This window comes from Mytilus edulis, chromosome 7, assembly GCF_963676685.1.
Source record: "Mytilus edulis chromosome 7, xbMytEdul2.2, whole genome shotgun sequence".
Classification (NCBI taxonomy): domain Eukaryota; kingdom Metazoa; phylum Mollusca; class Bivalvia; order Mytilida; family Mytilidae; genus Mytilus; species Mytilus edulis.
The window spans coordinates 2,941,237-2,964,794 of NC_092350.1; the positions used below are offsets into that span (position 1 = coordinate 2,941,237).

At 31.0% G+C, this 23,558-nt stretch overlaps 1 protein-coding gene across 1 annotated transcript; it reads left to right on the forward strand.

The window, feature by feature from the left end:
- The first annotated feature begins 2,431 nt into the window (after positions 1-2,431).
- LOC139529735 (uncharacterized) lies at positions 2,432-21,406 on the forward strand. The gene is made up of 10 exons (XM_071325607.1): positions 2,432-2,508; positions 2,965-3,042; positions 4,482-4,569; positions 4,881-4,984; positions 17,641-17,704; positions 17,981-18,078; positions 19,662-19,740; positions 20,057-20,142; positions 20,946-21,012; positions 21,289-21,406. The coding sequence occupies exons 2-10, from the start codon at positions 2,979-2,981 to the stop codon at positions 21,389-21,391; spliced, it is 753 nt and encodes a 250-aa protein (XP_071181708.1). The 5' UTR covers positions 2,432-2,508; positions 2,965-2,978; the 3' UTR covers positions 21,392-21,406.
- Positions 21,407-23,558: the final 2,152 nt, after the last annotated feature.

Consider the following 23,558-nt stretch of genomic DNA (forward strand, 5'->3'; position numbering starts at 1 on the left):
CATTTTGAAAAAGTTCAAATCTAATGTCCGAATAGAGCGGACAGTTCATCATGAAGTGTATTTCATTTTCTACGGTTGAATGGTCACATAGTTTACATAATCGTTCATTCAAGGGTATCTGCGGTCTGGAATATCGTCCCGTTTCAATAGCCAATGGCAACGCTCCACTTCTAAAAAGTGTCATTGTTCGTCTTACGGAACGTGGGATGTTACGCTGTATATATTGTTCAGTTTTAACATTTTCTTTGTATAAGCGATAAGTTCGTAGTTTATTTCCGTTTGGGTGATTTCTGTCATTAAAAAGTTCTGATAAAAATTCATCATTATCTAGAATTGTCACTTTGTCTTTAATTAGATGTACTGCTGTTTTTAATGATATTTGAGTGTTATTGACTAAATCTGCACATTCAATAGAGTTTATAAAACCGGTCACTTGCTTGTGCCATCCTTTCCGACGTCTTGAGGCCCAGTTCGACACCGTTGAAATAAGTCTAGCATCGTCTGTGCGTTTCAGCCTACATAATAGACGGATGCATGACAGTTTTTGTTTATTGAAACACGTTATCAGTCCTAAATCGCCACGTACTGCGGAGTTTGATGTTCGTTTTCCTACAGCTAGAAATAATTTGCAGGCTTTGTTTTGAACATTGTTAATCACACCATATTGTTTTGTTCCCCATATACCACTTGCATAGAATAGGATAGGCTCAACTGTTGATTCATACAGCTTGAAGAAAACACGCTGAGTCATACCTCCACTACTTATAAATTTTCCGTATAAGGCGCCTAGTGCACGACTAGCCGACTTGGCCAATTCTCCAACAGCTTGTTGCATGTTCAAATGTTCATCCAGCCAAAGGCCTAGGTACTTATATGAATCAGCATATCCGATGTTGGTATTAGAGCACGTAAATAAATAGTTACTACGACTAATTGATGGGTTTCTAAAATGGGCATGAATTAATGGTGCTAGTTCTCAATATATGTGCATTGTATTGCCAAAAAGAGCTCATATTTATGTAGCAGAACCTTTCTACTATCCAATAAATGACTAAAAGTTTACATTTTAACAATTTTGTAAAACTGCTATATTTTGGGGCCAAAAAGGGGTCTTACTGGACCTACTCCTTTGTCAAGTGTTATACAAGAGGGATAAAATAATGCGTTTGTCAGCATTTTCTTACGTATATGTTAAATGAGTTAGGATATTAAAATCTCTCGAAAGAAACAAAATGTGAGAAATGTATCTTAGCCAAAATCTTCCTCTTTCAATGTTGTATCGTCTATGCAAGGGTTCCCCCACTTACTTCTGTGTATAGAATAAAACTCATCAATAATATGCTCTTGCTTCAATTGTTAATCAAGTTTCATTTCATGTTGTCACGAGATCATTTTCTAAACAAACCGCATTTCGAGACAACAGGTGGATAATACTTCAAACGAAATTTCTACAATTGGAAGAATATGAATGTAATGTATATTCTGCCAAAAATACACATAGTTCAGTTTGAACTTTCAAAATTATAAATCAATAAGTAATTGAATGGTTTTGATGCTTTTTAGAATTTAGAATTAATATGGCTGATTAGAAATTCAGTTTATAAATGATAGATTGCTATCCCCGATTTGGGTTTGTCTTGATTTTCTATTGGATCTTCAGTTTTATATACAGTACTTGTAATCGTTTTTCTCTCAGGTTTTATTTATTCTTGACAATTCTTTAAATAATCTTCAATTCTAAAACAAATGAAGAGCAATTATTACAAAACATGTATGTTTCAAATCTATTTAATGTCAGATGTATTCGGTTTATAAATCTACACGGTTGAGTTAAAACTTGCAATTGTAGGTTCTTCCAAGGGTTCCACTAAACCCCTTTCTTACTGCCGTACTCACTGCAGTCAAAGAAGGATTTCAGAAATATTTCGAAACGGCATATTCAAGAAATGGTGTTAATCAGATGTGGATACTGAAAAATTCAAAAGAGTTATTGGTGAATTTACAATCTCAATCATTAAAACATTGTGCAAACATTAAAACCTTTGATTTTTCAACTCTTTATACCACTATTCCACATACTAAACTTAAAGCTCGACTGAAAGAACTCGTCAGCTTATGTTTCGTTAACAAAAAAGGCATTAGACGTTTTAAATATCAAGTTTAGGGTAGGAATTCAGCTTACTTTGTGAAAAATCATACAGAGTCAATTTACCATTCATATTTTCTTTAATATGTTATACTTTTAAAACATTATTACCCCTTGATATATTTCTCTCTTTTGTTTTGTATTATTTATATAGATTAACCAATGATACATTATTGTATTGTTACACTGTACACTTAGTTTGAAACACCACTTGAAACTTGATTGGACACATGTATAAGGTGGGTGGAGTTTATTTGTAAAATGTACAAGTGGCCACGTATATATAGATCGAAAAAATAAGTTTGTGACTTCAGAGGGCTTTGAAGTTATCAACAACATCAGTTTTTAGTTATATAAAACAGGTACTATTTTATTAAATATTCGAAAGTAAAGTGGCTATGTGTGGGTCTCTGTTTTTTTTTCTAAAACATAATTGTTTACTTGTGCATGGAACATTTTTTAATTAACAAACGCAAATAATTCATGCTAGTTCTTGATCATAGTCGTCTTTTGTTTTTCTTTATTTTTTTACTAATTGGTTTTTAAAAGGAAAGTCATAAAAGTAATAGATCTGTTTATGTTTATATATGCTTTTTCTTATGCAAAATAGGCGTTTATAATTTTTTAACCTTTCGTCTATTTTAGAATACCGATCTTTGTTTTGCAATAAATTTTGTGTATCCTTTTTCGATTAAGACTTATCAATGAGTTGTTGTATTATAAATAATTCGATTTTTGTTATATTTGATTGAATTGTGTGCAGTCTTTAGGATTTGGTTTTTTCATCTTTTTATATTTCATTTTTAAAATGTTTTTAGTTTAAACCACGAGAATGTACACCCTGTCTGTCTTGGGTCTCAGTATTTGTCTTGTGTATATCAGTATCATCATGCAAGGTAAGAGATATCTTTCTTTTAAAATGTGTTATCTCATTAGAAATTTTATATGTTGATGATAAAATTCGTTTATTGGCGGTAAATTATTATCTATCCTAAGTCAAGATAAATTTGTTTTTAATTCAAACTCCGGCTTTTTTAAGAGTTAATTCATTTTTTTAAGATTTGTATGTACTTACAAAAAAATTATGTTGTCCTATCATAGACAATCATTAGTTAGTTTAAACATATTTAATTGTTCAAAACAAATGGATTAAAGGGTTGAAATGAAATAAATTGATTTCAAATAAAAATGAATCAAACCTTTTTCATTTGTTTAATAGTGGGTGTTGCTAAGACAATGTGGGTAACGATATATTTAGAGGGGTTTATACATACGTAGTTGAAATTAATTCCTTGCATTTACCAAAGTTATGTAAGGATAGGCTTACAATAATTAATATTAGTTAAAAGCTACTAAATCAAATAACAATACTAACCATTAATGTGATATGTTTATCAATTGTGAGATGAACGCGTTATACATAACCAAGATAACTAATTTGATAATTGCAAATCAAAGTAAAAAATAAACAGTGAGCACGAACTCTTAAAGAAGTATTCACAGGACAAATGTTTTCTGCTATGAATAAATTACACATGAAAATTTTAAATCAGAAAGGGTTCTATTCCTTAGACGATTCATTAGTGTATTTTGAAGTGCTATAATTCGCCCACTGAGTTGGGTGTATTTACATTTGACATTACTTTGCATGGCGTCTCTGAAGTATTTTAAAGTAAATGAAATAGTATTTTAAAAATTGCCCAATTAGCATATTTGTATTGACATACTAACCTTCACTATGTTGTGTCAAGTTTACTATTATTTTTCTGTTGGTCATTTTATTTTTAGCCATGGCGTTGTCAGTTTATTTTCGATCTATGAGTTTGACTGTCCCTATGGTATCTTTCGCCCCTCTTTTCTACATATTATAACATGTTTACACCAGTTTACTGCTTGTTGATTTATCATGATTATTAAAAAAAAAATAGTAAAAATTAGTAGATATTTGGTTTATTTCTGTTTCTATTAGAGACCTGTATCTTAAACGTTTCCCCATCAACTTCTTCAATTCAAAACTGTTTTCGTCGTTTTGAAAATAGAATTACATTAAATGTGTGAGCCATGATTGCTATTTATGTTTACTTGTTACAAATAAATATTTTTTTCACGTTAACAACCAGACTCGCAAGATACAAGATACACGATATTAGCTTATCTAGCAATACACTTGAATATGTAAGATGTTATCATTGCGGTTTTCTGTGTCATTTCATGATTATTATATTGTGATATGCGAAATATAAAACTCCAGAGTAAGAATCTTATTTTCTTTTTGATTCTCGTTGGTTCCTCTTTACAAAAACTATCAAAACACTTTTTATAAATATTTATTCAGGAACTGAAGCAGATAAATGTAGTGACTGCAGCACAGCAGCTACAAAGGCAGTTTTAGATGCAGGGGGAGACAAAGACAAAATATGCAGGTTAGATTTGGCTTTACATTTATCTTCTTTTGTCATTTGCACACTTAAAACATCACTATTTGATAGTTGTTGTCACCATCGACAAATACATGCTGTAAATGAAAATGCAGATTCGAGGAAAGGGTGCCTTAAATAATTGAAAGAAATTATTGGCAGAAAATTTAGAGAAATAATAATGTTGACTTTAGATTTATTTTATTCACAAATTTATAAAACAGTTCTACATCATGTACATATATAAAATATAAATATTTTTTTTAATTAAACCTTTTTGCTATGATATAACATTGTTTTGTTTATTAAAACAACAGTGCAGGAAGAACCTTTATTGATTGTATGGAAGATAACTGCGATGTGGCTTCATTTAAGACCGCTCTTGATGCAGCAAAAAAAGCTCACACCCAACTGGGTTGTGGTAAATATATTAAGTATTAACTATCCTGTAAATTGTATGTTTCCTCCGGTTTTAGTTTGTAACCCAGATTGTATTCGCCTACTCGATTTATGACTATTAAACAGGCGTATACTACTTTTGCCTTGTCATGCTACTACTTATTGATTTCCCGGTGGTGTGTCTTATTTTCATGAAACTAACGTCTTTCGTATTTAATGTTACTATTTCGAAATGTTAAAAGAATTTTAGTATAATAGTAACAATTATTTTGAAAGAAACTCACAGTTCATCTATAAAATAGTTAAAGTAAGAACACTTTTTTTAACAGCATTTGGTTTTCGTTTTTGCTTTTTAGAGGGATTACGATTTTACGTTCAGCAAGTAATTATCAATACGTTTTTCAACTTTGTTTGCCCCACCTACGATCGTGCGTCCGTTTGTTCGTTCGTCGGTCTGTCCCGCTTCAGGTTAAAGTTTTTAATCAAGGTAGTTTTGATGAAGTTTAAGTCCAATAAACTTGAAGCTTTGTACACATGTTCCTTATGATATGATATTTCTACATTTAATGCCATATTACAATTTTGATCCAATTTCACGGTCGATTGAACACAGAAAATGATAGTGCACGTTTCATGTTAATGGTTTTGGTCATGGTAGTTTTTTATGAAGTTGAAGACCAATCAACTTGACACTTAGTATACATGTTCTCTATAATATGATCTTATTAATTTTAATGCCAAATTAGAGTTTTTACCCCAATTTTACGGTCCACTAAACATAGAAAATGATAATGCGAGTTGGGCATCTGTGTACTATGAACACATTCTTGTTTTTATATTTCACGATAAACATATGATGTTTTAACATTATTTTTTTTTCTTTATTATAATTGCCTTCTACTAGCTTCTTGGTACTTCAAATTATTTAAGGATAGACTTAATCTAGTTGATTTTTATAGTAATTGATTGATAAAGATACAAAGCAAACAATTTATGTAACATTTGTATTAATTGTGTGATGACTGCGATATGCAACATTTAGGCAACACGTGTTTACAATGTTCAAGTTTCATCGATCGATTGAACAATTACACAAAGAGGTTAAAAATATTAAGCTTAAATTTCAAAAGCAGCACAGGTATTCTGCTAGGAATATATCTTCCGAGAAATTTTAAGTCTTAAGTTTGAAATCCGATGAGGTTCTATTCTTCAGAGGGTAAACTAGGTTTTTTAAGGATAAAACTATTCATATATTGTTCCGTGCGAACATTTATAGTCATAACAAAGGAAACTTTTTATCTTATACAATGTAGGTATAGGGTCCTTTTTCGAAACCCTTCTTAAGACTTAGATTATTCGAAGGTAACTTTGAAATTAACTTTAAAAACATGTTTTCTTATAATCTATTGAGGTGCTGAAACGAAGACTTGTGTTGCCTGCACCTCTGATTATGCGGGCGCGGGAGGTCAATGCAGGTCAGAGTTTTTTGTATATAGTTCTTTATCTTTAATTGCACGATTAATCCGGGCTCTATTGATATCAGTTTCTTTGTCTACATATAACATTATGTGAAATGAAATATAGGAATATAGCCTAAAAAGATGAAAATTCAATAAACGAAAGGAACTAATTAAGGAAGATTTAGATTTAAAATTAAATACTAGAGGTATATTATTCACATTTGGCTTTTTTCTGGATTTCAGAGTATTTTAAAAAAAAAATATTGTCATAATATTAATAATAATGTCGTTCTTCGGCTATTTCATTTTTTCATTTTTTTTTTTAAATAGTGCAGCAGAAATATTTGTGGAATGTGCTAAAGATTGCACTCCGAGTGGTGCTATCAGTGCCGTCGAGACAGTTGCCGAAGCGGCTATGACAGCCGCCTGTGGTATGTATACTATAAATTTTGTAGAAAGTATACCTAATCGTAATCGTCCTTTGTTATACATTGAAATGAGGTTCAGCAAGACTTTGGTCAGTATACTCAATTGTAGTTATCCTTAGTTATTCATTTAAATATTCTTATAAAAAAATTCTCGAATGCGAAACTTGCGTTTACATTGTTCAAATTTCATCGATCGATTGAACAATTACACACAGAGGTTAAAAACCATTGAGCTAGAAATTTACCTGTGGTATGTATACTAAATCGTAATTATCCTTTACCATCTATTTAAAAGATACTATAAATTTGATAGAAAGCATACCTAATCGCAATTGTCCTTTGCGTAATCGTCCTTTGTTAAACCCTGAAATGAGGTTCACCAAGACTTTGGTTAGTATACTCATTCGTAGTCGTCCTTTGTTAAACATTGAAATGATACTGTAAATGTTCTTCTAATTGATGTGTCTTATGAACACGAAACTTGTGCTTTACTTTCTAAAGCAGAACATTGTAGTTGTAATGCACATTTCAAGTATATAATATAGACTTTCATGTTACAGTACTAGTCTTAGGCAATCTAACTGCCATTGGCATTCAAACAATTGCAATAGGTAAGAATTAAAAAACAAACAATTGAAGTCAACTAAACAAGTCAACTATACCAAGTCGGAATTTGATAGTTGTTTTCCATTCTGATGATTTGTTTGCCATTTGAAAGGGGACTTTCAGTTTTAAACATTACTCTTAGTTTGATAGTTATGTTAATTAACTTTTTTTCGGACAAAAACGCACGAAGGTCCAGAAAAGTGTACGCAACATCCGTTTTCAATAAACATCAGCATTAATTCAACTGATTTTTATAAGACCCTACAATACATAAGCACCCTTTTTAGTCTAAGGAAAAATTTGAAAATCTAGGATATTCTCAAAACATGAGAACAATTTTATTCTATATTGCCGCGTCTTTTATCTTATGGTGAATTAAGAGGTTTGGCTAGCTATAAACCAAAAACCTACTAATTGTTAATCAAGCGAATGCCTCATCCAAGTCAGAAATAATATAACGGTTGTCTATTCGTTTGAAATGTATGAGCTTTTGATTTTGCCATTTCATTAGTACCTTTCTGTTTTGGTATTAATGAATATTGTAAATCAAAAGGAGACATGAGCAGACTACTGGTTTATTTCTGTTGTTAGAGAGCTGTGTCTGAAACGATTACCCGTCAACTTAAAATGTATTGGTAATCAACTATCAAAATTTTTCAGTCATTTCGAAAATATAATCAAATTCCATGTGTGAGCCGTGATTGCAATTTGTGCTTGTTCGTTACAACACAATAACTGTGGCACGTTAACAACCAGACTCGCCAGATACAAAATACCCGGTATTTCTTTGAACTAATTTAGCATTATACTTCAATATTTTAAAGTATTTTTGTTTTTTTACTTTTTTACACATAAATTCTCAAAAAAAAATCCCTGTATTGCAGTTTCGTTTATTGTTCGGCCATGATAAATCCACCAATTTCTACTATAGCCATGCCTGTTCTTAGTAAAAAAAAAAGTACGGTTGTTCATTCGATTAATGTGTTGAACCTTTGAGTTTACCATTCACTGAGGAACTTTTCGTTTTGAATTTTATTGAGCTCGAAATTCAGTATTTTTTAGATGTTTCCTTTTGTCAAGTAAATGAAAATCAAAAAAACATTTTCTATCAAATTAGAAAAAAACCTAATCATTAACACTTGCCAAAGCGGCCAAGTAAGGGTGTGGTAAATATCATAATCGTTATCATCCTTCGCCTCACTTTTATATATAATCAAAACGTTTCCCATTAATGTGCTCATATTGTGAAATTTGTGTTTTACGTATTAAATCCATAAAAATGTACTTTTGGAGAGATGTTTCTTCCTTTAAAGTATAATTATAACATGCAAAAAAGACTACTCAGAGTCTTGGGATATCTAACTCCCATTGGAATTCGAACTATTGCAGTAAGTAAGAATAAAACAGTTTAAGTGAATAAGCAGCGTCAACTGTACCAAGTCAAGCATATGAGTTGTTTTCCAGTCCTTTGATGAGTTTGAACTATTATGCCATTTGATAACTTAGAGGGACTTTCCATTTTGAATGTTACTCTGAGTTTGGTATTTTTGTAATTTTACTTTTCTTGGACATAAACACGCGGAGGTCTAAAAAAGTACACAAAAGTAACAACCGGTCTCAATCAACATAAACAACAACTCAATTGAGTTTAATAAGATCCTGCGTAATATCGGTAAATGTGGAACATTTTTAAAACTCAAAACAAGTTGTGTCTTTACTGTCCTGTCGTTTATCTTATTGCGAATCCACTAAATTAAAATAAAATCTTTTTATTCTATTAATACAGTCTATAAAATTACAGACTAATGCATTTACATTAAATATTGGCAACATTAAAAGAAATTTGGACTATAAGTTGATGATAAATGAGTCCCGTACACATTGCTAGCTTATGCTAACTTTAAAGTACTATTTTTGACGACTTTTAAAACAGGTTTCATAAATATAAACATAAATTGAACCGAGTTTAATAAATGAAAACAAACTGCATTTAATTAGCACCCCTTTTAGTTAAAGAAAATATAAAATATTTGAAAATACATAAAAATAAAAATAAATGATACCTGTATTGCAAGGTCGTTTATCTTATTGCAAATCAAGAGGTTTAGCTAGCCATCAAACCAGGTTTTAACATCCCCAAACTCTACTTAAGAAAATTCCTTTACCAATGCAGGAATATAATAGTTGTGATTCAGTCGTGAGATGTGTTTCAGTTTTTGATTTTGCCATTCGGGAATTGATTTTCTGTTTTGAATTTTTCTGAAGTTCAGTTTTTTTTGTTACTTTTCTTTTTTTTTTTACCGTGAATTCTCAAAACATCAAACAAATTTTGCCTGTATTCAGTTTCGCTAGCTTTGAAACCATGATAAATCCACCATTTTCGACTATAAAAAAATGCCTGTTCCAAGTCAGGAATAGTACAGTTGTTCAATTAATGTGTTGAACCTTTGAGACTGTCTGTCATTAGTCTCAGTATTTGCGTTGTGTATATCAGTATTATCATGCAAGGTAAGAGATTTCTTTGTTGTCTCATATGTTGATGATAAAATTCTTTTTCTGGCGGTAAATTATTATATATCCGAAGTCAAGATAAATTTGTTTTTAATTCAATCTTCGGTATTTTTAAAAAGATTTGTATGTATTTAAAAAAAATTATGTTGTTCTATCATAGACAATCATTAGTTAGTTTAAACATATTTAATTGTTCAAAACAAATGGATTAAAGGGTTGAAATGAAATACATTGATTTCAAACAAAAATAAATCAAACCTTTTTCATATGTGAACTTGTTTAATAATGGGTGTTGCTAAGACAATGTGGGTAGCGATATATCTAGAGGGGTTTATACATACGTAGTTGAAATTAATTCCTTGCATTTACCAAAGTTATGTAATGATAGGCTTACAATAATTAATATTAATTAAAAGCTATTATACCAAATAACAATACTAACCAATAATGTGATATTTTTATCAATTATGAGATGAACGCGTGATACATAACCAAGATAGCTAATTGAATAATTGCAAATCAAAGAAAAAAATAAACAGTGAGCACGAACTCTTAAAGAAGTATTCACAGGACAAATGTTTTCTGCTATGAATAAATTACACATGAAAATTTTAAATCAGAAAGGATTCTATTTCTTAGACGATTCATTAGTGTATTTTGAAGTGCTATAATTCTCCCACTGAGTTGGGTGTATTTGCATTTGACATTACTTTGCATGGCGTCTCTGAAATATTTTAAAGTAAATGAAATCGTATTTTAAAAATTGCCCAATTAGCATATTTGTATTGACATACTAACCTTCACTATGTCGTGTCAAGTGTGCTATTATTTGTCTGTTGGTCTTTTTATTTTTAGCCATGGCGTTGTCAGTTTTATTTTCGATCTATTAGTTTGACTGTCCGTATGGTATCTTTCGCCTCTCTTTTCTACATATTATTACATGTTAACACCAGTTTACTGCTTGTTGATTTATCAAGATTATTATAAAAAAAATTAGTAAAAATGAGTAGATATTTGGTTTATTTCTGTTTTAGAGACCTGTATCTTAAACGTTTCCCTATCAACTTCTTGAATTCAAAACTGTTTTCGTCGTTTTGAAAATAGAATTACATTAAATGTGTGAGCCATGATTGCTATTTATGTTACTTGTTACAACTAAATATTTTTTTCCCGTTAACAACCAGACTCGCAAGATACAAGATATAAGCTTATCTAGCAATACACATAAATATGTCGAAGATGTTATCATTGCGGTTTCATTATTATTATATTGTGATATGCAATATATAACAGTCCAAAGAAAGAATCTTATTTTTTAGGTTTCTTTTCGTTTCTCGTTGGTTCCTCTTTACAAAAACTATCAAAACACTTTTTATAAATATTTATTCAGGAACTGAAGCAGATAAATGTAGGGACTGCAGCAGAGCAGCTGCAAAGGCAGTTTTAGATGCAGGGGGAGACAAAGACAAAATATGCAGGTTAGATTTGGCTTTACATTTATCTTCTTTTGTCATTTGCACACTTAAAACATCACTATTTGATAGTTGTTGTCACCATCGACATATACATGCTGTAAATGAAAATGCAGATTCGAGGAAAGGGTGCCTTAAATAATTGAAAGAAACTATTGGCAGAAAATTTAGAGAAATAATAATGTTGACTTTAGATTTATTTTATTCACAAATTTATAAAACAGTTCTACATCATGTACATATATAAAATATAAATAAATTTTGATATGATATTACATTGTTTTGTTTATTAAAACAACAGCGCAGGAAGAACCAATTTAGATTGTATGGAAGAAAACTGCGATGTGGATTCAATTAAGACCACTCTTGATTTAGCCAAAAAGGCTTTCACCGAGCTGGGTTGTGGTAAATATATTAAGTATTAACTATCCTATGAAATGTTGTTTACCAGTCCATTTCTATATAAGTTAGTCTGTTTTTTCTTATAGTTGGTGTGTTTCCTCCGGTTTTAGTTTGTTACCCGGATCTGTATTCGCTTACTCGATTTATGACTTTTGAATATGCGTATACTACTTTTGCCTTGTCATGCTACTACTAATGGATTTCCCTGTGGTGTGCCTTATTTTGATGAAACTAGCGTCTTTCGTATTTAATGTAACTATTTCGAAATGTTAAAAGAATTTTAGTATCATAATAACAATTGATTTGAAAGAAACTCACAGTTCAACCAGCATAAAGACATTCAGAATTCCAAACTATTTCAATAATTGAAAATCCAATTCATAACAATACACATATAGGTTGGAAATGTAACAGCAAAAGCCTGTTAACAATAAACATAAATTCATTACGTTAAATACATAGGCCATGACGTTTAAGGCGAAATCGGATTGTTTTAAAATTCCCAACAAATCAATACTGAGTTTCCAGTAATGATATGTTAATTACCTTATTGCAAATCGAGTAAAGTAAATAAGATTTTTTTTCCATAGATTCAGTTTACAAAATTTTGAATTTTTGAAATTACTAAGGCTTTTCTACCTCGGGCATAGATTATCTTAGCTGTATTTGGCAAAACTTTTAGGCATTTTGGTTCTCAATGCTCTTCAACTTCGTACTTTACTTGGCTTATTTAACTTTTTTTGATTCGAGCGTCACTGAATAGTCTTTTGTAGACGAAACGTGCGTCTGGCGTATATACAAAATTTAGTCCTGGTATCTATGATGAGTTATATGTACTACCACTGGGTCGATGCCACTGCTGGTGGAGATTTATTTTCCCGAGGGTATCATCAGCCTAGTAGTCAGCACTTTTGTGCTGACATGAATTATCATTGATATGGTTATTTTTATAAATTAATTGTTTGCAAAATTTAGAATTTTTGAAATACTAAGGCTTTTCTACCTCAGGCATAGATTATCTTCGCTGTATTTGGCAAAACTTTTAGGAATTTGGTTCTCAATGCTCTTCAACTTCGTACTTTATTTGGCCTATTTAACTTTTTTTTATTCGAGCGTCACTGAAAACCTCACCACGACCGTAATACGACCTAACTGCGATCTACACGATCTTACTACGATCATCAAAATTTTTTGCACAGATCGTAGTGCGATCGTTGCCCAGTGGGACTGCGATATTAGGTAGAAAAGCCTTAGTATTTCAAAAATTCAAAGTTTTGTTAACAGTCAATTTGTAAATATGAACATATTAATGATTACTCAAGTCAACACAGAAGTGCTGACTAAGACGTTGATCCCAAATGGTGAATATTTATAATTAGTGCTAGCTATTCCAAAAAATGCTACCGTTTTTATACTTCGCTCGTACATGTATAAGGGGAAAGGTTATTTTCCGTGTCATTTTGGTACTTAAAGACGTTGGTATTTCCAAACATATTTTTTTCTTTTAGTACACATGTCTCTATCAAAGTCGTACTGGTGTCGTCATTTCGTACAATATTGAAATTTTCCTTTATCTCCATTCCTCTGTGCATAAGAAGATTTTCATAAAAAATTGAAGGCGAGAAATCCATAACTTTTAATGAGAAAATCATGAATTTATAAGCATGAATTTATGTACATAAGGCACCGACTATTTCATACCTGAAAGAGGAAAATAAATAGATCGTGAAGACTTGTAGGAAAAATTATGAAACTGAATTCTATTTGTGTGAATGTACATGACTTTATCGGTTTCAGAAAGTAGCAAATTTTGGTGTATATGTAACTCAACTGTTGATGTTGTAGTCTTTTTTATTACTTACTAGGGAAATGAGTATTTATTATGTTTAATATCGTAGAAATGATAGATAAAATAAAAGCCCCTATACTGGACAGATTTAATAACACAAGAGTAAACACTAAAGTGTGTCTCGCCTGTGGTAACCAACGGAAGCCATCATAATGTCAATCCTCTTTAAAAATTCCATCCTATTGTCATACCTTCCAAATTTTGACGGGCGTATAAAAAACTGTCAAAATCGCTCAACAAGAAATTCAAGGTCAATGTCAAATGATTTGAATACAGCTGAGCTAGACTAGTTTTTGGGCATATAAATATACCAAGTTTCATTAAATAAGGACTACAAGACTAGTTCTTAGGATATAGAGGTGCCCATAAAACCTAAGCATAAATGTTAACACCACCTCCACTGATTAAGCAATCCCTATCTTTTGATTCGCTTCGCAGCATAGAAAAATGGCAAATGGTGACAAATTTTTGGTGACTCTATTACAAGATCAAACTTATTAGGCCCAGTAACAAATCAGATGGGAATCACATATGCCGAAACGCACGTGTTTGTTGATAAATTATAAATATATTCTGTTAATCTTTAAATCGTAGATTTCATAAATTTATTGTCTGATATGATTATTTTTTTTTTGTAACAGAATGACATGGATCAAATGTATAACATAATACCGAAGATTGAAAATACATAATAAAACCTAGTTGAGTATATATAAGTATATTTATTGATTGTTGGTTGCTTAACTAAAGTGTCGCTCATGTGCGTACAAACCCGGTAATAAATCTTATATGGTAGGTTATATCCAGGGAAAAGGGGATCGGATATTTTATAACGGTCAACCAACGCGTGAAGGGTCCAACGTTTTGCAGTTTTGCAATTTTGGTTCAATATTTACATTATACTATTTAAGTACAATAAACATGAGTCCTATTCCTGTGTTTTATTGCTAAAACAGTTTATTCATTTGAAATAGGTGGTTGGGGTTCATAGTCAATTTGATCTATGAAGGAAAAAAGTCAAATCTCAAAAATAATAAGCCCCGAGAAAAATTTACAACGGAGAGTTCACAATCAATTTGCAAAATCAAAAGCTGATACACATCAAACAAATGGATAACAACTGTCATATTCCTGACTTGGTACAGGCATTTGCCTATGTCAAAAATGGCGTGTAAAATTAAAACAACACCTTAATTAAAGATCAATAAAATTGTACCGGATATTACTTGTGTGTTTGGTATCGGAAATTGGTAAAATGTCAGTACCAAAGACTGCTACTCACTGCTCTTCAATTTTGTACTTGTTTGGCTTTTTAAATATTTTGACATGAGCGTCACTGATGAGTCTTATGTAGACGAAACGCGCGTCTGGCATACTAAATTATAATCCTGGTACTTTTGATAACTATTTACTTTATCTATATTTCAAAATCTTGACATCTCTGCAAACAGGAAACAGGCAGTTTTGTCAAGTGTTTTTCAAACTAAATATAGCAATATTCATTGATATTTACTTGTCAAACTTTTCATTCTTTTCATATATAATCGTCTAAACAAGGGATTCCCAGCTGGTTTCAGTGTATGAAATCAAACGTATCAAGAATTGTTAGTTACATAAATAGGTAATCCAGTTTCATTTCTTTTAACTCGAGACTTTTTCGAAACGATGTTTGAATCTTCAAAAAAATATTCTAAAATTGGAAGACTATAAATTTCATCTGTATTCTGTCCAAATACACACAGTTTAAATTAAAACTTTAAAAGTTATAAATCCACTAGCAATATGGTGAATTAAAGGGGACACCTCACTGTTTGGAAAGATTTTTTTTATTTAATCGAATATGTTACACTCTCAGTTGATCATAATACTAGCATGTATGAAAAAATACTGCGGAACAGACATTTTTCACAATGTAAAATTAAGTGTTTCTTTGATAACATTGGCCTAAATAATATTAATATTATAAAATCAGCCCCGTAGTCAACACTTCGGTGTTGACACGAATATCAATTGTATGATCATATTTATAAACGAACTGATTTCAAAAGTATGAATATTCGAAATACTAAGGATTTTCTTATCCCAGGCATAAATTACCTTAGCCAACTTTTTGAAATTTTGGGTCCTCAATGCTTTTCAACTTTATACTTGTTTGGCTTTCAAACTATTTTTATCTTAGCGTTACTGATAAGTCTGATGTGGACAAAACGCGCGTCTGGTGTATCAAAGTATAAGCCTAGTACAATAGATTACTATTTTCACTACTGAGTTGATGCCTGTGCTGGTGGGAGTTACGTTCCCTAGTGTATCACCAGACCAGCAGTCAGCAATTCAGTGTTGATATGAATATCAATTCTAGGTCATTTTTATAAATTTACTGATTTAAAAAAAAATGAATTATTCGAAATACTTAGGATTGTCTTATCCCTGGCAAAGATTACCATAACCATATTTGGCACAACTTTTAAGAATTGTTGGTCCTCAATGCTCTTCAACGTTACACTTGTTTTGCTTTCTAACTAAATTGATCTCAGCGTCATTGATGAGTCGAATGTGGACGAAACGCTCGTCTATCGTATCAAATTATAAGCCTGGTACTTTTGATAACTATATAGAGTTTCTACAACACTTGCAAAAAAGGACTGATAGAAAATGGATTATATTATAATTTATTTGTCTTTGCAATTGGATATATTAACAGTCTCATGGCAAAGTGTACCCCTGCATACTGGTCAAAATCATCCGCCAAAAGTCAAGACGAAAGATCTGTAGCGTTTTGTAATATTTTAAGGTTTTTTTCCATTAGTGTTTACTCTATTTTGTTTTGTAAGTTTTTTTTTGGATAGATTAACCAGTCATACATTTTTGTACAGTTCAAACACAAAATGAAAAGTAGAGTAAACTGCAACTGATTTGACACAAATAAAAGATAGGTGGATCAATACATATATATATATAAATATTCAAATAAAAAAAAATCATCAATGATCCTAGGCTTATAATTTGAGAAGGCTTTTCTGTAGGCAGCAACAGCAACTTTCATTTATACCAAGTAGGCAATACTTTATTATTGTTTGAAAATATGACGCAATTTACGGATCTTGATTTATTTTTCTAAAAGAAGGTGTTTCGTTTTTACAATATACATAATTAAATTAAACGAAACGCAACTCATTCCTGCAAGCTTCTCTTAATCGTCAATTTTTATTTTTAATTACCCAGTGGATGTTTTAATTATAATTTTCTCTTATATGTCATAGAAAAAGAAGATTATAGTTTTTTATGCTATTACGTATCCTTTAAATAATCGGTACGAGTTTTTTTGCTACAATATATTTTATACGTGTATTTTTTGTTGGTTATATCGATCTTTAGTGTGTTTTCTATATTTATTATTTTTTTCATACTTCATTTTGTGAAATTCGTTTCTTTGTACAGAGATAAAACTACGAGAATGTACGCCATGTCTGCCATTGGTCTCAGTATTTGTCTTGTGTATACAAGTATCATCATGCAAGTTTAGATATTTTTCTGTAGATCTGAGTTGTCTTATTGAATATGTATGTATTATGTTTAGCAAGTGTGTGATTGGCGTGATATACTAATTTAAGTCAACACTTGTAAACAAGGTGCAAGTCTCATCAATCGCATTAAATAAATACAAATCAAGGTTGCAAAAAATTAACGTAAACTCTAAACTAGTAAATCTGTTTGCAACTAAAGGGTAACTTTCCCGTTATGAATACATCACACTAGAATGTTTAATAAATCAAGTTTCTATTCTTCAGAAGGTATACTATCTTTTATTATTCATTTATTGTTCCATCATTGTCCATGCAAAAACATTGAGATACACGATCCTGTTTTAGAAACACAACTTAAGACTTAAATTAATCGTAATTTACTCTTAAATAAAACTGTGAAACTAGTTTTGTTAAAATAATATTCAGGAGCTGAAGCAGATACTTGTTCGGAATGCAAGAAAACATATGAAGACAAGGGGAAAACATGCAGGTCAGATTTTGTTTTATATAGTTCTTGTTTTGTTATTCGCTCTATTGTCGTTCTCATCTTCAAATAAATGTGCTATGAAATAAAAATAAAGAATAAAGGAAAACATTTAAACCTTTGATTAACAATAGTATCTACAAATTAAGATTATAAATGTAAATTTTCTACACAAGAGGTATGTCATTTACAAAATTTTAAAAAAAGTCACATATTAATATAATACTTTAATAATACACTTTGTTCGTCTACAATTCTATTTTTTGATTTATTTTAAAACAGTGCAGCAAACGTTTATGTGGCATGTGCTGAAAAAGACTGCACGTCGTTCACTCAAATTTTCAAGGTCTTCTCTGCCAGAGCTGCTCAAAAAGCCTGTGGTAGGTATATCGTTATCATCTTTTGCTTAACATTGAAATGTAACTATAAATTGAGGTTTGATTGACCTGCTAATGAATGCGAAACTTGCATTTAAGGTTCTAAAATTTGCAAATGTACTTATGACGAGATATTTCAAGTATCTTTATAACAGGGAAAATGGACGACCCTGCTATTACAGGAATAATGGTCTCGAAAAAGGCTCACAGGTTTAGGCAATCTTACTCCAAATTAAAATTATAACTATTGAATAATTACGTATATGTTACAGAACAATGGGTGTGCATTAATCAGTATTAATCAGACATAAAATTACAAAGGTATATCAGAAAAATGTAAGCCACTATCCGTTTCAATAAACTCAAATTTAATAAACTTTAAGAAGACACCTCAATAAATATGCACCTCGTTAAGTTTGATGAAAAATGGGGCTATAACGAAAATATCTAAAACATCAAAACTAGTTTAACCTGTATTGCCATGTTGTCTATCAGTGATAGTTCTTCAAGTTTTCAGGAGTGCGTGTCAAAGTTTGTTGTCATCTACTTTGGTAGTTTATACATAAGTTGCATCATATCATGTTATGCCACTTCTACATTTTATTGACAGTAAGATCTCTGTCTGAGTACGTCATGGCTAAAAGGTTAAGGTCATCAAATGTATAGACTCTCAGACCTCAAAAAGCGACAGCAACCTCGATGTAGTACTGAGTTTTATGATTATACGAAAGATGATGACCTTTCTTTTAAGATGTATATGTACTTTGTAAATGTCTTTGGGTTGTCCACTTATAAATCCATTTGACATGTTAAAAATGCAATACCTTGATTTCCAAAAGAATTTAGTAGAATCTTTAATACAAGTAAATTCATTCAAAAATGGGTTGTGCTAAGACATTGCAAAATATGGTGAATTTAAATGAGTAGTATGCGTAGAACTTAATTAGTTTCTTGCATTGGCGACCTTATTTGTAGAACTTATCCAAGCTTTCAAATATGGAACAAATTTCAATTCGTGATGGATTACAATTATTAATTAACGTTTCTGTTTTATTCGCCTTCTAATTGCTTCTTGGTACTTTCCAATGTTCATTTAGGGATAGTCTGCAACTAATTGATTTTAATCGAAATTGCTGAATAAAATGGAAAATAAACAATATATGTAACATTTCTATCAATTGTGTGATGACCGCAATATATGAAATTTAGGTAATACTTATTTACAATGTTTAAATTTCATCAATCGATTTAACGAATACAAATTCAGGTTTAAACAACAATGAGCACGAATGCCAAAAGCAGAAAATCTGTTCGCATCCACAGTGTAAGCGTTTTCCGTTCGGAATACATCACACTAGAAAGTTGAAATCCGATGAGATTCTATTCTTCAGAAGGTATACTAGGATTTGTTTAAGAATAAAACTATTATATTCATTAATTGTTCCGTGCGGAAATGTTTAGTCTATAACGAAGCTTATTTTCATAAAGGTAAAGGGTCCTTTTTTGAAACCCGTCTTAAGACTTTGGTTAATTGAAGGTAACTCTGAAATGAAATCTGAAAATATTTTTGATTATATTTTATTCAGGGGCTGAAGCAGGGACTTGTATTTCCTGCATCGCAGATTTTGGGAAAGCGGCAGGATTTGACAAGGATAAATTATGCAGGTCAGATGTTTTGTATATAGTTCTTGGTATTTTTTAATTGCGCACTTTACCATCGCTCTACGGTAAACAGTCCTTTTCATTTACATAATACATGCTATGAAATGAAAAATTAAGAATAAAAGATTGACATTTGCACCTTCAAAAAATAAAAGTACTTAAAGGCAGATTTAGTTTAAAATTATAACTTCGGTACCAAACGTATATTATTCACATTTTTTTCAAATAAGAAAAAACATTTGTTCAAATATTAATACGAAACTTTGATAATAAACTTCGTTCCTCTGCTATTCCGTTGTTTTGTTTATTTTTAAAACAGTGCAGCAAAGACATATGTTGAATGTATCGAAGAAGGTTGCAAAAGTGGCGTTGCAGTTGCAGAAAAAGCTAAGGAAGCCGCCTGTGGTATGTATTCTCAATCTTTACGTTATTATCATTTACTATTCATTTAAATGATGCTATACATTCTGTGGTAAGTATACCTGATCGTAATCGTCCTTTACGATACATTTAAATGATACTATAAATTTGTTCCCAACTGGTGTATCTTATAAAAATACGAAACTTGCGTTTTACTTACTAAATCATGAAATTGTAATTCTAATGAGTCGTTTGCAAATTTAAAGTATCATTATAAAAGGGAATTTGGACGACACGGCTATAACAGTTATAACATTCTTGGAAGAAACTAAAAGTCTAAGATGATATAAGTTCCATTATAATTCAATTTATTGCAATAAGTAAGAACCAAAAGCTAAACAATGGAAGTGCATTAAACAGCGTCAAGCTTGAAGAAAAAAACACACAAATGACCATAACAGTTTTAGCAACTACCGCTTTCCATTGTCCTAAACATAACTTCGACGAAGTTTAAGAATAATCTACGTTAAATAATAGTAACAAGTTTTTCCTGTATTCAGTTTCGTTTATCGTATGGCAAATTCGGAGGTTCTCCTAGCTTTAAAACCATGATAAATCCACCATTTTCGACTATAAAAAATGCCTGTTCCAAGTCAGGAATAGTACAGTTGTTCGATTAATGTGTTGAACCTTTGAGTTTACCATTCAATAAGAAATTATCCGTATTCAATGTCCGCGGATTTCAGTATTTTATAGATTTTTTCAATTTTTTAAGTAATTGAAAATCAAAATTGAATGTTCTACCAATATACAAAAAAACTATATCATTTACATTTACTACAAAGCAGGGACATGTGATGCCTGCACCACAACATTTGCGGGCGAGGTAGGACTTGACAGGGAGAAATATTGCAGGTCAGATTTTGTTGTATATAGATTGGGTTTTTTTTAATTGCATACTGCATCATCACTCTACAAATAACAGTCCTTTTTATCTATATATTACATGCGATAAAATAAAAACGAAGAATAAATGATAAACAATAAAAAGATAACCAAAGGCAGATTTAGTTGTAAATTTTAACTTCAAAACTAGATGTATATATTTCAAAAATTAAAATGTCATAAACTGTTTGTTCAAATATTAATATGGCACTTTTATAATATACCTCGTTACTCTTTTAAAAGCAGTGCAGCAAATGCATACCTGGAATGTGCTAAACAGGACTGCACTATGGATGACATTGCCACTGTTGCACTTGCAAAAGCGGCCCAGCAAGGTTGTGGTAAATAATCTTAATCGTAATCATCCTTTGCTTCACTTTAAAATATAATCAAAATGTTTCCCATTAAAGTGCCTTATATTGTGAAATTTGTGTGTTACGTTCTTAATTCTACAAATGTACTTTTGGTGAGTTGTTTCTTCATTTAAAGTATAGTTATAACATGCAGAATAGACTACTCTGCATTAAAAAGTATAAAGTTCTCTAACGGAAACTCAGTCATTGGAATTCAAACTATTGTAGTAAGTAGGAATAAAACAGTTGAAGAGAGTACGCAGCGTCAACTGTACCAAGTCAAGCATATGAGTTGTTTTCCAGTCCTTTGATGAGTTTGAACTATATGATTATGCCATTTGATAACTTAGAGGGACTTTCCATTTTGAATATTACTCGGAGTTTGGTATGTTTGTTATTTTACTTATCTTGGACATGAAAACACGAAGGTCTAGAAAAGTATAGGTAACAACCGGTTTTAATAAACATCAGTATTATTTCAACTGAGTTTAATTAGACGGCGTTTAATCGAAAATTTTGAATATTTTAAAAATTCAAAACATGTTGAGCCTGTATTGCCTTGTCGTTTATCTTATAAACAAATAGATTGAAATAAAAACTTCTGTTTCTATTTTTTCAGTCTACCAAATGAAAAAGGGATTCAAATACATTTATTATTGGCAACGAAGCATTACCATTGTACAGACTACATAGCCCTACAAGTTGATATGTTATGTAAAAAATATTGTAAAATGTATATTATATAAGCTGTATTGCTTCTGAATAATATTATCATTGATGAAATCTATATTAATTCTGGCAAAATTAAATTCAAAGCCATCTGGACTATAATATTATTGATAGATTAGTCCCATACAAATAACTAGCATCCATTAAATATATAGTACGTTTTCAACAAATGTTAACACAGATACATCTATGTGGTGAAATGTTCCTTTAGGGTGCCTCTTGGTTGAAAATTAGACCTTTTTTCAAATTTCTATATAATTATAACAACAATTACTGTTTTTCATTTTCTTTGTTTCATTTTTGTTACCTGGAAATTGTTAATGGAGTGCCGACACCAAAAGAGTTTTTTGTCAAATTATCAAAGAACGTTTGTTAGGGCATGTTGAAATCTATAAAATTGGTATAGTATTATTTCGAAAACGATTTTTAGGCACATTTGATTTCATTTGTTTGTTTGTTTGTTGTTATTTTGTTTTGTTTTTCATGGAGGGAGCAATACGAGTTACCGTTCAACAAGTTATTATAAAATCATTATTAAACTGTTTTATATTTCACGATACACATATTTAAATGTAACTGATGTTTTAACATTATTTGTTTATTTTTCTTTGTAGGTGCAGGAAGTATTTTTGTCCACCTGGCTGTTATTGGTTTAGGACTTACATTGTATATGCTTGTTTAGATGCCGCATTTTAATACATCCGTTTGAACAAACATGAAGATACATGTACATGTTCACTGAATACCTCAAACCGTTTTGCACTCTGAAATTTAATAAAATTCCCTACAATATTGATCGTTTTTTATGTATAGCGTTGGAGCTATTTGATCGGCCGTCTATCCAATTAATTATATCCGGAACTGCTAGACAGAGTTCTGTAACAATTTTACAAAAGATTATTTCTTCCTTTTAGTTCTTTTCAAAATGATTTTTAAGGAAATGTACTTTGTAAAACACCGAGTACGGTAACACAGCCGCTTGTCTTAAATTTTTGGAAAATTTACTAAATGCAATAACGATGTATTTAGTTCCGAGTGTTATTGCGCACCTAAACTAAAAACTTGTTTTTTGTACAACAAACTGAAGTTATAGACATATTGTCATCCTTTGATCCCCCGGTCCTTGAGTTAACCCTTTCTAGAGTTGTGCATTCGTTACTTTGCAGCTGTGCAGGATTTACAATAACAAATCCATGCTCAGTCAAATATCTTAGTAACATGCTCTATGTGCCTTTAAGAACATTTGCAACCTTTCGATTGCCAATAAGACAACTATCCACAAGAGATCACAATGACGCAGAAATAAACAAATATAGGTCATTGTACAGTCTGAATATGTCCGCAAATGGCATGTTTCAAATGATGTGCTCAGAGCAAACCCATTATCAGTCTTAGTCGTTTGTTTAAATGTACATTGAGCTTAGATTATATTAA